Source organism: Crocodylus siamensis, chromosome 4, assembly GCF_052110815.1.
Source record: "Crocodylus siamensis isolate JL-2025a chromosome 4, ASM5211081v1, whole genome shotgun sequence".
NCBI classification, from domain to species: Eukaryota; Metazoa; Chordata; order Crocodylia; family Crocodylidae; genus Crocodylus; species Crocodylus siamensis.
Window position 1 is genome coordinate 89,041,558 of NC_143398.1, and position 18,051 is coordinate 89,059,608.

General features: G+C 41.6%; 1 protein-coding gene across 1 annotated transcript in view; it reads right to left on the bottom strand.

The window, feature by feature from the left end:
• Positions 1 to 18,051, bottom strand: part of UTP20 (UTP20 small subunit processome component) — a 101,978-nt gene that overhangs the window by 39,501 nt on the left and 44,426 nt on the right. The window contains exons 28-35 of the mRNA XM_090042822.1: positions 11,342 to 11,485; positions 8,713 to 8,792; positions 7,295 to 7,521; positions 4,956 to 5,100; positions 2,742 to 2,829; positions 1,103 to 1,246; positions 460 to 510; positions 217 to 369 (exon numbers count right to left, since the gene is read on the bottom strand). Of these exons, the coding sequence (XP_089898948.1) occupies positions 217 to 369; positions 460 to 510; positions 1,103 to 1,246; positions 2,742 to 2,829; positions 4,956 to 5,100; positions 7,295 to 7,521; positions 8,713 to 8,792; positions 11,342 to 11,485 (1,032 nt within the window). The remainder of the gene's footprint in view (positions 1 to 216; positions 370 to 459; positions 511 to 1,102; positions 1,247 to 2,741; positions 2,830 to 4,955; positions 5,101 to 7,294; positions 7,522 to 8,712; positions 8,793 to 11,341; positions 11,486 to 18,051) is intronic.

Genomic DNA, 18,051 nt, shown 5'->3' on the forward strand with positions numbered 1-18,051 from the left:
CACCCAGGTTTCAGCAAGCTGTAGCACAGGGATCATAAAAATTTTGCCAGAAACAGTGTTTGGATACTGCTACAAAAGAGAAAAGTCTTAGCTTCTATGAAAAAGGGCAATTTGAGAAGTTGTTTGTTATCTTTTGATAGTGATCAAAAGAACTGGAATACAACATTAATTAAACAAGTATTGTATTAATAAACATGAGAAAAAAAATTCACCAACCTGAATGGTATAGAAGCAATTATGCATAACTGGAATGATAAAGTTGATATCCACTTCTTGCATTTCTTTGATACGAGAAGCAATTGCCTGGAATGCTGACAAGCGAACATCAAAGTCAATATCATCAAGATGCCGTTGATCAAAGGCATTCAGCTAAGAGACAGAGAACAAAACAAATAATTAAAGAGTTTAAAACATGTTTTAACACAATGTTGAAAAAAAGGGTAAAAAAAGTGTACGCACCTTAACTACATCTGTAATGTATTTCAAGTCACTCTTGAAATCAGATAAAGTCTAAAAAAAGAAGCAAAAAAATCCAATAAACAAAACTAAACTAAACATGGGAAATGGATCATATGCAGCAATTATGTCAGAACCTTCAATCTGTTCTTGCAATAATCTAACATTTAGTTTTGACCACTTTAGAAAGCAAGATAAAGTAAAATGAAAGGGGGAAGCTGATGTTATTTTGACAACAAGGGCTAATACATGGATTTATTTTCATTTCAGTGTCTGGATTTCAAAGATGCACTCCTGCACATTTTGAATTTCATTACCTCTGCTGAATATTTCACAGATTTCTTGCTGAAAACAAGGGTAATGTGTGCTATTCAAGGCAAGTACAAAACAGTCTGCCTGAATGCTATAAACCTGAGATAGCAAAGCATAAAGAAAATCAACGTCAGGCCATAATAGCCAGTTTTATACATAAATGCACAGAACTTGTTATGATGATCTAATGGCTCAGATAGTTATTTTACTCAACAACTGACATAGATTTAAGCATATTCTCCATGGAATAACAACAGATAAAGTTGCTTTTTATTATTTCTCATGTGTTAGAACAAGAATAACACTACTACAGAAAGGCACTTAAATGTAGTACCTGAAACACCAAACAGAGCGTCTGTCGAGATAATTTGTTCTGAATTACAGAGAAAAGTTTTGCTAGAGGTTTGAGGAAGCTTGTGGGGTTTGAGCAGTGCCTCAGCAAATTTTGCACAGTCTCCAGGATGTTAATCTCTGTATCCTGAAAGCAAGTGACAGGTGTCAAGAACGGTAAGAGTCTTGTTAGATCATTTAGTTTCCTTGAGCAGAGTTTCATATGACAGCATGATCTTAACTTTTTGAGTTAAATTTATGCAGATCACAGATATTAAAGGAGAACAAATAACTAGAAGTATACAATTAATGCCCTCCCATTGCATATTTCCTATAAGTACTTGAAGAAAGAACTACATATTTTAATTAGATACCGAGCACAGACATTAATCAGAACTGGGATGACTTCTATTTTTTCTCAAATGAATGAAAAGTCAGATAAGCAGAGCTAAAAAAATTAAGTCTTCATTAATCTGAGAGTCCAGCAGCATTGGACAGTTGAAGCATCTTCCTAACTAGCTTTAGCTTTACATTTTCTTATAGACTGATAGATCTTAGGGCTAGATGCATCACTATGAACATCTAAAATTGTCCTCCTGTATAACAGAAGCCACTACCTCTTCCTGAGGGATACTGGCACAAAGACCCAAACATCTAGCTGAGCTAGATGTTCTTTGAGAAACATGTCTGAGAAAAACATATGGATAGTGATATAAGGACTTGAACATTCAGCCAGATCCTCTATAGGCTTTTCTCATCCTAGATGGAGCCTTGCTTTAGAAAATGAAGCCCAATCTACAAGGAAGCAGGAATCCCATGATTGCAAAGTTTTGTCAGAAAGCTATGTTTCTTGATTTTATTAACAGCTTATAAATGCCTCAGATTTCAGTGATTCTACTTCTTTGCAACTTCAGTGAATACATACAACCAACCTGCTTACCTGGCCTGTTCACTGTAGTTGGAAAGAAATGGAATCACTGAAGTCCGAGGTGCTTATAAGTGTATATAATTTTAAATGAAAGTCTAGATTCTGCAGCCGTGGCATCCTCAAAGTTGTGGGATCTGCCTAAAATATTAGATTTCCTTTATGTCTCCATTCATAATGTGTCAGTGTACCAGTGACTGCTACCTGATGGAAAAGACTTACTCACATGTGTATGTTCATGATGCTCTTCAGGTACTATGGTTTCTGGATTGCATAAATCCCAGTACTGTTTTACATAAACTTGAACAACTAATGAGTTACTGCTCCCTGATGAACCAACTCCATCACAATACAAAAATGGACAAAGGCACCAGAAGTTGAGAAGCACTTCCCCAGACCTTGCCTTAATACAAAGCAAACCTAGGTAAGTTTCCTCCTAACTAGACAGCAGCCTAATATCAGTGGACTCGGTACATAGCAATGCAAGAGGGATCAAACAGAGTCTCTTCTGAGCAAAAATGCTGTTGTGTATGGCACTGAGTTGGATACTGCAGTGATGGCCATGCTACAAATATGTATGTATTTAATCACACCACTTCTCCAAGTGGTTAAGCCTGACCAAAATAATTCACTACAAAAATGTTTATTTTCATCATAATAACCCAACTTTATAAAGAAAACCAAATATATGTTTTACAGAAAAGAAAGTGGCACATACCTGCATGATGTTACTCTGGTGAAGGAAAGGAAGGAGGAGACTGATGAGTACAGAACTCTGACCCTTGTCTTGTATAAACTTGCTGATACTACATTAAAGGGTGGAAAAAAGGATTATTTTGCTCATCTCATATGAATAGAGTCAATGGTATTAAGCATACAAGAACAGAGCTGGCTACAATGCAAGCTGTAAAACCATAGTGCTATTATATAAATGCTGTGTCAGCACATCTTTTCTGACTCCATATTTTAGGGACTACAAAGTAGAGACCTGATCCTATTAGTTAACTTATGAGAATGAGTCCCTGTGCTCACACAGTTTCTACTGACTTCAGTGGGGCTCTGTATGCAGAAGGGCTGATATACTGAGAGGCAAGATCAGGGCCTTTCCTGTTTATTTTAAATTGGAGAGGGAATTCAGTCTGCAAGAACTTATTTTTTTAAATATGTTCCAGTAAACAAATTCAGAGTTGTTATTTTTAAGTGTTATTTCCAAAACTGAAACCCAGTTAGCCACTGAGGGCCAAATTCTGCTTTCAGTCAGATAGGGAGCTGAAATCAAACAGAGGAGGAAATAACGTTGCTCTTGCCTACATAATAGTCCTTCATATTTTCATTCAAAGCTGTTTTTCTTCTTAATAAAGTATGTACATTAAACCATTTACTACAAAGATTTTTGCTTCTCATGTTGATTTATATATAAACACAATAAGCACTAATCTGTGCATATATATGTATACACACAGAATAGTGCTCCTAAACACAGAGTTCCATAACAATCAATCTAGCAATCAAAAGTGGATTATTCAGTGATTTCCCTGGATAAATCTAGCATATGTTTTACAAACTCTGTTACATTTTTCTCATTTAAGAGATTAGGAAACATGACATTTAAAAACAAACTGGTGAAAAGTAAGAAACTCAAAGTCCTAGTTGGCATCTCTACTCCCTGAACACAATCCTTATCTTCTGCATCTTCTGATCTTGGAAGTAAAGGCCTTGGATGCCGCAGTTAAGTGCATGAGGACTCTACCTTTCCAGGTGTTCTTTTTTCTCTCTTTTTCTCCAAGTACAGCATGAATATTTACAGCACTGATTATTTGTTTTCTCTTTGAGGGGATTCCAATATTCAGATTAGCAATACTGAGAGTTACACAGAAAGAGAGGTACAAGCTTTACCATGTTCATGCATACCAGCTACTAGGGCTGTGCAAAGCTTCAGTAGCTGATTCAATTTAGGAGAGATTCAGGCTGATCTGGCGGCCGAATCTCTGAACCTGAACTGAATAAGAAGACCCTTTAATCTCTTTGAATTGAATTGGAACCCTCTAAATTGATTCAGAGAGATCTGATGATTCGGACTTAGACACAGCTTTATATGTTTTTCTACATACCTCAAGGTACCAGGCAGCTCGTGAATGCTGAGATGGTGAAGCACTCCCCGCCCCCCACACACACACACACTTAGCGACTAGTGCCTCCTGTGTCTGGCGGGGCACCCAGGATCCCCCCTTGACTGATTTCCAAGCCAGGGGGGATGCAGGGATGGTCCCCCGTGTGCTCAGCAGCAGACCTGGAAATGGACCAGAAGTACTCCCGGTCCACTTCTAGGTCTGCCACTGAGCACTCATGGGATCCCTCCCACTCTACTGTGGGACACTCCATCTGCCCTAGTATCGCAGCGTTCACAAGCCACGCCTGGTACCTCAAGGTATATAGAAAAAACATTTAAAGTTGTGTCTATGACCAAATTGCTAATTCTCCGAATCAGAACAGAATCTTCAGATTCGTCCAGATCAAATTGGGACAGTGATCCAAATCAACTAATCAAATCACTGTCCCCCGAATCAGGCCAAATCTGAATCGAATACAGCCCACTTTGCACACCCCTACCAGCTACTCAGCTCACTTCAAGATCACAGTAATCACTGTTACCCATCTCAACCATTTTTACAGCCCCTATGGGCATAGGCTCAATTACTTGTAGCATTAACATCTAAAGCCAATTTAATTTAAGGAAGCTTATAAATTCAGTCAGCAGTGAGAGGAATTGAACAGTAATGCTTTAAAAACTGAACGATGCAGGGTAATGCTCCACATGTTTTACACTGCTTTGAATTAAAAATGATTGCGACAATATTATTCATTTGCAGTCCATTATGAGCGATCAGTTTCTGTAAACCGTTGCTCTTTTGTACCATGAAGAATCACTTACTTGGAAAGAATGTTGAGGTCTTTGCTCACTTGGGCTCTAAACTTTTTCTTTTTCACTTTCTCCACATTTAACATAGTTTTGCTGAGATACTGAAGGATGACAGGAACATGAGGTAGAATTAACCGGACACCCAGGCTTGGAGACTCTGTAATGGATACAACAACAAGTAACAATGCATCCTTCTGAACAGCACGTCATGCAAGAGCCCTAGGTTAGTTTGAGATGATCCTTTGAAAATAGGCAGACACCAGATAAAAGGAAGCCTGACTCAGAGAAGCGCTGAGATTCTTTTCAATTCTGAGTAAAGGGAATGAAAAGCAGGGAACAGGAGCTTAATGCCCGGTTCAGCTGTGAGCTATAGCAAAAAAAACTCAAGGAAAAGAAAGAGCTCCCCTTTGTATTATCTTACTGACAAGTCTGCTACACTTGGAATTACTAAAGGGTGCCAAACAGTATCGAGTCACCAGTGCAGCAGCATGCTCCTGAGGGACAGCAGTGTGGTGCAAGGCTGAAGCACAGGACTGGGGAGTCTGGAGATGTAGATTCTATTCCTGGGTCTGTCTGACTTTATATGACCTTGGACATACCAGTTCTCCACCCAAGCTCCCGTTTCCCTGCCTATAACAAGGGCATAATGATACCTACCTTCTTTTGGAATAAGCAATGTTTTTTAGTTCTAGACTAACTGCATAGTTGGGAGAGATGTTAGACAAGCTTTTGGGCAGAATTCCCTTCTTCATGTGACTTGAGGAATATTCCCTAGAATACCATGGCCACAACACTCCTGTTGTAATGGCTTTAAGAACAACCGAAGAAAAGCAGCTCAGTAATATGAAATGCACTGCGCGATCATTTCTGCTTGTTACCACAGGCAGAGCATAAAACTACTTGCATACTTTATTATTACCAGTGAACTCAATTAAAATTCATTATAATTAGTATGTGCTGGGTGCATTTATTTATTTATTTTCTAAAAAGGCTAAGTTTGTACAAAGTTCTTTGCTTGGAGGCTCACTGGCAGTCACCAACACTGTTTTTTGGGTTATAACTTATATTGGGGTTGTTCAGACATTATAATAACCCTTTACAATAAACATTCTTCCACCTCTCTCCCTAGACCAGGGGTCAGCAACTCCCGGCACATGTGCTGAGCGTGGCATGTGAGGCCATTTCGCTCAGCACGCCATGGCCAGCCCTGGCTCTGGGTAGCTGCTGCCAGCAACGGAGCCCGGGCTGCTCCCAGCAGGGCTTGCAGCATCCCAGCTGCCTGCTGGAACAGCCTGGGCTCCTAGATGACAGCAGCTACCTGGAGCTCAGGCCAGCTGCAGCCGGGAAGCTGCAAACAGCTGTGCTGGGCTTTGGAGCCCCGGCATCAGCTCTGTACCAGCATGTAGACGCGTGCCTTGGAGCAGATAGTGGGAGGGGCCTGAGGCACTGCCCTGCTGCCTGCCCTGAGGTGTGCACATAGTTGCTGCCAGCACGGAGCTGATGCCGGAGCTGTGGAGCCTGGCGCAGCTGTTTGCAGCCTGCCTGCTGCTTGCTGCAGCTGCCCAGAGCCCAGGCTGACTAGAGACAGCTGCACCAGGCTCCAGAGCTCAGTTACCAGCTCTGTGCCGGGAGTGGGGGAGAGACCGGGGTTGCGCTGCCTCAGTCCCCTCCCCCACTGCCCGCTCCGAGGCGCGTGCCTGCACGCACCGGTACAGAGCTGATGCTGGTGCTCTGGAGCCCAGCACAGCTGTTTGGAACCTCCCGGCTGCAGCTGGTCCCAGCTCTGGGGAGCTGCTGCCAGCCAGCAGTCCGGGCTGCTCCCAGCAGGCAGCTGGGACACTGCAAGCCCTGCTGGGAGCAGCCCAGGCTCCAGCAGCTACCCAGAGCCAGGGTAGCTGCTGACAGCCACAGAGCCCGGGCTGGAGGGCAGGGGCTTTGGATGCGGGGCAAGGGGCAGCAGGGCTGAGGGGCACAGGCCACAAGCAGGGCATCCTGCCATGTACCCCCTGTCCTCATTTTGTTTTTCTGGCATGCCAGCACTGCGGCACCTTCCAAGGTAGGCATTGTGGTGGTTTTTGGCACTCTGGCCAAAAAACGTTGCCTATCCCTGCCCTGGACAGAAAACAAAACTTTCTGGATGTCAGAAACTGGCACAGAGCTATGGAACATGTCTGCCAAGGAATAATTATAATTAAAGACTATGCTAAGGCAAGACAAAACTCCATGAGGAGGTTTTTACTACCAAAAGGCATCCCTGCCAAACACTGAGAATAATATACTCTTGCAATCTGGAACATCTGCTCATGGGTCTGTTTAGCTCCCTCATCATTCTTTCTACAATTCATTCATACCTTCTGTCATTTCATCAGTGTCTCTGAAAACACAGTCGTTCACAGTCAAACTAGGAAGCAACTCTGTGGGTTCAAACTCTGGGATGTTGAGGAGGTTGTCAGTCACATCCATCACAACATTGGCTGTGGGCTCAGACAGGCTCTTGGCTGAGAGCAGAGCAAAGACATTTGACAGTATATCACATTCTGGATGTCCTGGTCTTTGCTTGGCCAGCAAAGGGAAGTACCTGCATGACAGATACCAAAAAGAAAAATTCGAAAGTTAATTAAACAAAACCTAAGCTTTTACACATACTTTTTCTACAAAGTCACATATGAAAACAAAGACAGTGATGTCCTTTCTACAGCCTGCTGGCAACTAATCAAAAACATTACTTTCTAATGGCCCAACTCCATTCTTATAGAAAAAAAAGTTTCATATTTGTGATAATGGTACATCTTGAGGTAAGACCTCAGATGACAGGACAGGAAATTTACAAATAACAGTTGTTATTTGTTCCTTTGGTGGCAGAAACAAAGAGACCATAGGTAGGAGAGTTAAAAATCACTGAAGACAATAGGGACAACATTTCTCACTTAATGCCTGAAGAATAACTTTCTGATCTGATTTACGCTTTCAATATGGTTTTAGCATATACCTCCACTGTGGCCAATTCATGCATATTATTCTAAAAATAAACATTAAATAAAGGGTCTTCAGCAACCACCACAAAACTTCAACAAACCAAAAGGCTTGTGAAGTATAAAATAAAACAATTTCTATTTGAAAGTGGTTTAGCTATGAGAGTTACCTTCCACTAGGTCTTCCCTCCCTGCTCAGAAAACAAGATTTGATCTACAGACTTGCATGCATCACTGATAATTTTTCCTACTGCGAGGGGAAATTTTTCATAAGGCAGAACACTCTGGAGTTACATTGGGATTGTTATTAGAAATGTTACCCAGCAGTCTGGGAGAAGGGGGAGGAGACTGTGCTTGACAATATGGTTATTCTAGAATCTGTTGATTCCTTGGAGAAAAATCAGACCTAAAACTCACAGCCCTGCAAACATTTAATGCATGTTTAAAGTGCAGCATGTTACGTATTTCCAGGATTGAGGTCCAGGTTTCTACCTACATTCCAGAAAATGCTACTGAAAAGTGAAGTCTGCAGTTTAAATAAGAGTAGCTGAAACTTGGGTCCTGATGTATTTCATATTCTACACTCCCTCCCATTCTTAATAATTCTATATAAAGTACTGGAAACAACTGGAAACCAAGCATAACATTACACTCTTGTCATGTTAACAAAAACACTACTCTTTACAGTCATCTCATCCTGAAAAACAAACCGTTTCTCTGAGCCTGCAAGGAAGAATAATATGACCAACTTTGTGGTGTGTTAAAAGACACAACAGGTTAATCTTGAGGGCATTTACCTGGGATTCTTGCTCCAGATATGAATGAGTTTGAGCAGCAGAGTGGGAGAATACTGGCTCTCAGAAGCAAGCCTGCTGATCTAAAACAGGATAAATCACAAACAAAACAGTATGACCACATATACTGGGATATCCCATTTATCATAATAAAAGAGTTCCCTGTGAATGCTTTTTAATAAACTCATTGAACCTCTGCTATATGTTTGGTATCTACTAAAAGTAAAACATCTGGTTTTACTGTAAAAACGGGATGCTATGATTTTACCATTTTTGATCGCTACCAGGGAGCCTTTTTTGCACTCTCCCTGCCTACCATACAGTGTTAGACGATATATCTCAAATTTGCATTCCTGTTGGCAGGCATTTCATCCTTGTCAGCACAAGAATGGAGTTCTCAGTTATTTATATGATGCTCTTGAGCAGCAGCAGTGGGGTGTCTACCATGTTTTTTTTTTGGTTTAATCTCACAGTGCTAAAATTAGGGGTTAGAATGGACTAGTCTGAACTGGAAATTAGGATTACAGGAAAGCTGGACTGGAAGGGACCTCACAAAGTCTTCAAGTGCAACCCCCTGTTTAAGACAGGATAATCCCTGACTAAACCACCACAATCCAGTGTCCGTCTAACCTGCTTTGAAGGCTTCCATGCATGGAAAATGCACCACCTCTCTAGGTAGACTATTCAATGCCTGACCACTCTTGTAGTCAGAAAGTTCCTCCTAATCTCTGGCTTAATTTCCCCTGCTGCAGTTTGAGTCCATGGCTCCTAGTCCTGTCCCGTAAACCCACAGAGAAAAGCCCATCACCATCCTCTTTCTAATTACCTTTAAGGTATTTGAAAACGTTTATCAAATCCCCCCTCACTCTTTTCTTCTCCAGGCTTAACCAATAACCCTAGCTCTTTTCGCTTTTTCTCAAGTCTTTTCTTCTAGGCCCTAATCATTTTTGTTGCCCTGTGCTGGACTCTTTCCAACTTGTCCACATTCTTCTTGAAGTGTGGAGCTCAAAACGGGACACAGTACTCCAGGTAAGGCCTCACCAGTGCTGAACAGAGCAGAAGAAACACTTCCCTTGATTTGTAAGTGACCGATCTGTTAACACAATCCAGGATGCTTTGGCTTTTTTGCAAGAAGAGCACACTGTTGGCTCATATTCAGTTTATGGTCCACCATCACCCCCAGGTTTTTCTCTAAAGTACTACAACCAAACCAGTGATTCCCCAGTCTGTATTTGTGCATGCAGTTCTTCCATCCCAAGTGCAGGACCTTGCACTTGTCCTTGTTGAATCTTATCTGACTGACTGTGGACCATTTCTCCAGCCTATCCAGGTCATTCTGGATCACAGCCCTGCCCTCCAGAGGGTCCATAATCCCATCCAACTTGGTGTTAATGCATAATTGAAAGGGAGGCAACGATAGGAATTGGCCACTACTATAAAGGTCCTAGAAAACTTGGAGATGTTTAAAAAAAAAATGGAAGGGTCGCTTTTGGTCCTTGAAACCAAGCATCTCCCCAAATCTTAAATAAAAAGGAATTGCTAACCCAGTCCTGTGGTTATTCTGCTAGGCTGGCTGCTAATGCCAACTCTCAGCAGCAGATTTCACAGCAGTTAATATCATAAAACCCCAATTTCAGCCATAAACTTATTAAACGTGTTTAAGCGATGCACAAAAAATCAACAGATTCTTCCGACAAAAAAGGGATCTTCATGCTGCTCAATGACACACATTCCCTCTAGAGGGAGCTACTGGATTACGACAAAATAATATGGCTCTGTGAGAAAGTCCTGTTCACTTCAATACATTAGGTCATGCAGGAGATCAGCAAAATTCTTTAAACCAGGAAGTGTTATTTACAGAAATTATCTCCCCTGTGCTTTCCAAATACAATGCTCTGTGCTACCATCAAACCTCCAATTTACTTGCTGACACATTGAGCTTTAAACATGTGCTTTGATGTCTGTGAGACTCAAACACATACTTAATCCTTTGCTGAACTGGCTGAACTGGTGCTGGGCATTAAAAGAGATGGCTGATAGGCTGAGAGGACAGACAGTAATGGAAAACTTATGCTGCCCCAACCAGTTGAGGTGCACAAACTTGCATTTGCATATAGGTAGTTTATCGGCCATTTGGCTGCATCTGATGTATCATTGTTGAGAGAAGAAAGAAACAAGGAAGGAATAAATAAGCAACATGAAAGAGGAAATGGCTTAAGAGACACAGATTTTAAGTCAAGACAGACCACAGAACAGGAACAGTTATTCTATCAACATTGTGTTTTATGTTATTTAGATACTTTCCAAGTCGAAGTACTCAGACATTTTATATCAGACAGATTACACATTTAACAAACTCTCTTGTTTCTCGTGAAACGTCAGAGCAAGTAGTCTGCCTCTGGTCTTTGATAACAGAAATACAGTTTTAACTTTAGCCAAATTAATCTGTCAGTACTTTAGGTTAAAGCTTGAACACAAAGCTGCAACATTAATAAGGTACTTGGTCCTGTTATTGAGCCCCAGTCTGGCCCTTCACACACACAACGATGCAAATAAATAAGATCTGTCCACTTCTGAACCACACGCATTACACAAAAAACACTAAGAATAAAGTGATTTTGCTCAATGTTACCTGGGGCCAGATAACTGCATGAAAAACTGCATCAGTCTCTTCCGAGCTAAAGCTGTAGGTCTCAAAATCAGAAAAAAACGCAGCTATGAGTTTGATCCCAAGACGCCTTAAATTTTTTAATGGGTTGATAAACCTTAGTTGGATCTGGGGAAAAAAAGTAAAGACAAAAACACCGCATTGTTACTGCAATCTCCTTCTAACATAGCAGAAATGGTTAATTACTCTGAAATGAAATATTATACCATGTCAGTTGCAAGAAAGACTCTTGCCTGAAACATTATATGATTTTCGACTGGAAATTGCTTACAACAGCAACCCCTTTACCTTCTACAATTTCAGTTTTCTGACTAAAGGCCCAATCCACCACTGGGTCATTATGCTTAACTGGGATTCCACAGGGACACAACTATCTATTAACACGTAGCTTTCCTTGCACAATGGGAAAAAAAAAACTACATCGTGGGGTCCCCTGAGCATCTGTTCTGGGGTTGATGCTGTTTAATATATTCATAAATGATCTGGACAGGAGGTGAACAGCAAGGTGGACAAGTTTGCAGATGACATGAAATTATTCAGAGTGGTAGAAACAAAAACAGACCACAAAGAGTTACAGAAGTATCTTACAAAATTGAGCAAATGGGCTACAAGAGGGCAGACTGAATTCAATGCTGGTTAGTGCAAAGTTAATGCAGAGAGGAAAAAATAACCCAAACTATGCATATACTACAATGGGTTCTACATTACCTGTTACCACGTAGGAAAATGCTTTTGGAGTCATGGTGGACAGTTTATTAAAAACAATCAGTCCAGCATCCACTGTGGCAGGGCACTTTAGGTGCCTGCCACTTTAAGGGCCAGAAGACAGCAGCTGGCAGGTGCCTGATGAGGGCAGCCATTTTGGATTCAGGGCTGCCCATATAAACAGAGCATTTTGCTGCTGGCAGGCCAGGCAACAGCATCACCTGGCTGCAGGTAAGTGAGGAGCTGTAGGGGATGGTTTGGAGGCTCCTGGTCCTGGGCATGACCTAAAACCGCACCCTGCTGGGCGTGGGTGGCCTGGCTTGAGAGCCCCCAGGAAATGCCAGGCTGGTTATGACCATGGTGAAAGGTGGGTCAGGGAGCCTTAACCCCAGCTCCCACCTTTGGGTGGGTCAGGTGATACTGGAAGTAGAGGGGGCTGGGGACTGCTACGGCCACCTGAGCCCACCTGAGTGGAGGAGGTGGCATGGAGCCCTGAGTGGAGGGGAAGAACTAGAGGGCTGAGAGCCCCATATACCTACAGACCCTGAGTGTTACCCTGAAAGGGGCCTGAGTGTGCTTAGACCCAGTCAGGTAATTGGCTGGCCACTACCCCAGTGAGGGTTGCAAGAGAGGCCCAACAGACAGTACATCTGCCACCTAAGGAATGGACTAGCTAAGCCTACGGCCAAAGGGTGCCCGCTCCAAGAGGGAGCAAGGCAGCATAAGTTGTTGATGTGAGAAAGAAACCATGTGAGAGAGGGTGGAGTGAGTGAAGCCTGGGTGAGAGGTGGGCAGTATGAATGTGTGCGTGACTGAGGCTTGACGGCGTAGCCTAAGCATGCTCCAGCTGTAGGCAGGGGGCATGGGAACATCTGGATGCCATCTGCAAGGCTTGGGCCATGGTGTAGGGGAGGTACAGAGCTGCGGATACCCCCAAATATGGGGGTTCAGTAATGGGCAGCCTCCCGCCTTATTTATCAACTTATTTTCCAAGGTGAGGCAGGCGGGGGTGCTAGCTGTGGCTAGCAGGGATGCCCACTTTGCCACATCCACCAACAGGCAAATAAAACATTAGGAATTATAATGCAGGAAACTGTAAACAAAACAAAGTATCATTATCCCCCTTTATAAATTTATGGTGCTTTCACACCTTGAATATTATGTGCCACTTTGGTCCCATCACCTCAAAAAGGAAGAACTAAAAAAAGGTACAGAGAACATAAAAAAGTGCCATATTGGGTCAGCCCAATGGTCCACCTAGCCCAGTATCCTAGTCTCCAACAGTGGCAGAAGTGGTAGCTATACAGGGAGATGGCAGAAATGTGCGTCTCTAGAATGAATTATCCCCTAATTTGATACCCTCCTCAGCACCCACCATTTATTAGGTTACAGCTGCTAGAGGAAACATCTCCAACTATTCTATTCATTAACATTAACAGATCCATCTTCCATGAATTTATCCAGTCTATTTTTTAACCTGACTGTTCTATCTGCCTCCGCCAATTAACTGCCTGTGGCAATTAATTCCACAAGCTAACTATGTGCTGGATTAAAAAGTTGCTTAGTTTTAAACCTGTCATCTACTAATATCAGTGGTTCCCCCTCATTCTAGCATTCTGGGACTTAGTGAACATCAATCAGTTCCCTGGTTAGTCCCATAGCCTTCATATTATAGACTATCATATCTTCCCTCAGCCTTCTCCTTTCCAAACTGAAGAGGCATATCCTTTTTTAGTCTTTCCTGGTATGGCAACTGCTTTAAGCCTTTGATCATTTTGGTTGCCCTTCTCTGTACCTTTTCTAACTCTACTAGATGCTTTTTGAGATGCAGAAACCAGAATTGCACACAGTATTCAAATATGGGCACATCACAGACTTATATAATGGCATGATATTCTCCATCTTGTTGCAATTCTATTTTTAATGCTGCCCAACATTTTACTGGCCTTTTTCGTTGCCACTGCACACAGAGCTGATGTTTTTAAAGCATCTACAGTGACTCCAAGGTCTCTTTCCTGAGTCATAACAGCTAATTTGGAATGCAGCATTGTGCACATACAGTTGAGGTTATTTTTCCCCAGGTGCATTATCCTTGCAGTTGTCAACACTGACATTCATCTGCCATTTTTCTGCCCACTCACTTAACATGATGAGGTCTTTCTGAAGCTCCTCTCTTAGGACCTGATTACCCAAAATAACTTGGTATTATCTGCAAACCTGAAGATTTCACTGTGCACCCCCACTTCCAAGTCATTGATGAAAAGATTGAACAAAATAGGGCCCAGCACAGATTCCTGCAGGACCCCACTTTTGAATTCCCTCTATCCTGAAGAGTGACTATTTAGCCTTACCCTTTGCTTCCTATTTTTTAACCAGCTCTCAGTCCACAAATGAACCTTCCCTTCTAGCCCATGGCAATGCAGTTTTTTTAAAAGCCTTTGGTGAGGGGCCTTGTCACATGCTTTTTGAAAGTCCAAATACATTATGTCAACGGGATCGCCCTTGATCACATGCTTGCTGATGCATTCAAAACTCAGCATAGGTGAGCTAGGGTTTCCCTTTACAAAAACCATGTTGATTCTTCCCCAGCAGAACATATCTGCCCATGTGACTGCTGATTTTATTCTTTATTACAATTTCTACACTTGCCAGTGATGGAAGTGAGACTAATTGGTCTGTACCCAGGATTACCTCTGGAGCCCTTTCTGAAGATGGGTGTTATGTTATCAACCCACTAGCCCTCTGGTACAGAGACCATTTGTAGTGGTCCATTACATATTATTGCCAGCAGTTCTGTAATTTCACCTTTGAGTTCCTTCAGAACTCTAGGGCAAATGCCATCTCGTCCTGGTGACTTGTTATCATTCAGTTTATTGATTTGTTCCAAAACTTCCTCTGCTGTTACTTCAGTGTGGTCCAACTCTTCAGACCCACCTACTAGAAAGGACTGATCTGGCATGGGAATCTTCCTCACAATCTTCTGCAGTAAATACTGATGCAAAGAATTAATTTAGCTTCTCTGCTATGGATGTATCATCCCTGAATGCATCTTTTACACCCCAGTTCCCTAATGGGCCCGCTGGTTCTCTAGTTGGCTTCCTGCTTCTGATGTATTTAAAAAAATTTTTTTTTACTATTAACTTAAGCATCCTGTGCTAGATGTTCCTCAAATTCTTTCTTTTGGTCTGTCTTATTTCACTTTTATACTTAACCTGCCAGAGTTTGTGAGCTTTCCTGTTTTCCTCAAAAAGACAGAGAGGATAATCAGGGGCACGGAGGGGCTTCTATACAAGGAAAAACTAAACAGGCTAGGGCTTTTCAACACAGAAAAGAGATGATGGGGGGGGCGGACAAACAAGAAAGAGGGTCACAAAAGAATAAATGGCACAGAAAAAAATATATAGGGATTTATTATTTAAGCACTTTCACAATATTAGAATTATGGCTATAAAATGAAATTATGTATCAGATTCCTAACCAAAGAAAGTTTTGTTCTGGTTTTTTTTTTCATGCATAGCATAACTTGTTTTTGGACCTCATTGCCACAAAATGCTATAGAGGCTGATGGTTCAAAAGTTCCCCAGCTCCAAAGGGGAGTTGGATGAATTCATGATGGAAAGGTCCATCAATAGGGACCAAATCTGGTAGATGGGGTGCAGTTTCTGAGTTCCTAAAACTCTGAATGCTGGAAGCTGCAGGAAGAGACGAGCAGTGGGTATACGATTTTGGACATGACTTGTTTCCCTTCCCCCACTCTTCTTGAATGTGTGAAAGAAAATATTGGGCTACAGAGACCTGTGGTTTAACCTGGTAAACCTTTATTTAACTTTGCTGAAGGACCGGGGCCTAAAATGCTGCAAACACTAATTACACCTTTTTAAAATCAAATTGCAGCATTTGAAGACAAGATGGCAGACAGCTGCAAGTAATCTACATAGTCTACCTCCAACTTCCAAACAATTCAAGTTAGAGGATCTCTAAGAATACAACAAAAATTAACTCCTAAAAGTCAATAGTCATTTAGTGCATGGAAACCTACTAGGAGGAGGAAAAGGACTCAAGCCGGGGGGAGAGACAGGGACACAGAATGTGAATGTGGAAGTATTTTTTCCACAAGGATGGTAGAGGGCGAGAGTGTTTAGTTACAAGCATTACAGGTTACACTGTATAGCTTTTCTTATGAAAGGTTTTTAACTGTGAGGTAAGACACCCATTAACCCATTTTTACTATTATAAAAGTAACAGTATCCTCTCACATACAACGTGGCCCTGAATATATAATGCACCTTGTTTTAGAAAAGCAAAATGAAGGGGGGAGGAGGGGGAAGATTTTCCCAGAGTTGTAGCTGGGTACATCTATCCCACACAGAAAACAAGTTTCCCCATTTAATACATGCTCCCCAATTGGGGCTGATTTCAGGGGGAAAAAAATGAGAGTTGCATGCAAGAAATGTCATATAATGGTGTCCTCTTAGTGAGAGTAACATTTTCAAAAGAACAACTTAGGCACTTAGTCTCACAGTAAATCATAAAAACTCAGTCCCATAAGTGATTAAGACAACTTCGTAAAACTCACTTTCTACCATACAGCTCCACTGCTAATCTCGCAGTGACCCAGAAAGCAACTGTATTTTGGAAAAGATTAAGGGGGGAAAAAAAGACTAGAAAAACATCTGAGCATTCTCTAGCCCGTTCCTCAGCTGTCACTATAAAGAGCACACCCTGCAGGACTGCTATTTTAATAGTTTGGCCTTATTTCTGATATTGTGAACTGGAGTAAAAGAGGAACTTCAACAAAACCTGCCTCCTACATCTAGGTAAATATGAGTTTCCAGCAGTTGTTCTGCCACTCCCCTGAAAAGACACAGAGCAATTCCACGCTGAGTACAAATAGCAGGAAACAGTAAAACTGTAACTCAGTTTAAAACTATCAAAGTAGATAGTTAACTATTTGGGCAAGATTATGCTGCAATACATGGCTCTTGAACTCCTAGGAACATCTTGTAATAATTATCAAGGATATACAGATTTTGCACAGTCTTTGCTGAGCTTTTAACACCTCGCTAACTAATGAAATGTTAAATTAAGTTAACAAATGACAGCGGGGCAGCGCAAGTGACCCTTCCAAAGAGTTACTCAATTACAGTTGCTACAATGAGACAGCATTACTAAAAAACCATGACTACAAAAGGCATTACTCCACAAATGAATTAAACTGCTTTCAAAATTCTGTCTTCCTTGATTTAATGTTTGTAGGTACATGTAATCCACTATTGTAATTTAGATCGTGGAGTGCTGCCATTCTAAAATTACCCTCCTTCTTGTTACTGGCTTGTGCTACACAATTTAGTAAAGCATACAGGGAACAGCAGTAACTGGCACACACAATCTTACAAAAAAAAATTAAAACTAGTCAAATTCTAATTTGACTCATGGACAGATCTAATCTTGTTTTTTCCTTACATATAAGACAGAGCATCACTGACCTGCAATATTTTTTCTTAATATATTTGACATTTAGTGTTAGTCTGAATTACTAAGCACTGGCTGAAATACAAATTCAAGAATCACTACTTCTCCTACTTGAATACTTCCACATTTTAAGACTAACACTGTTGGTCTATGCACCTATACTTATTTCGGCAGCAATTATTTCAGCTGGAGAGCCGCTTAATAAATTTTGGTGAGGTGTTGAGGGCCGCATGGGGAGCCCCACCCGCTGGTTGCTGTATCGGGACCAGAAGTCTTGCTCCCTAACCCCTGACCCTGGCCACCAGAAGTCCCTCTTCCTTGCCCCCCTACAAAATACTCCTTTTGTATCGAGGGGATTGTCACCTTAGAACCAGAAAAAAAACAAATCATACACTAGAAGTCGAACACCTATTATAACTTATTTTAATTTTATTACAAAAATACTTGTCATGATTTCTGTTTGTGTCCTGTATATAGAAAGGACTTCATAATAACGC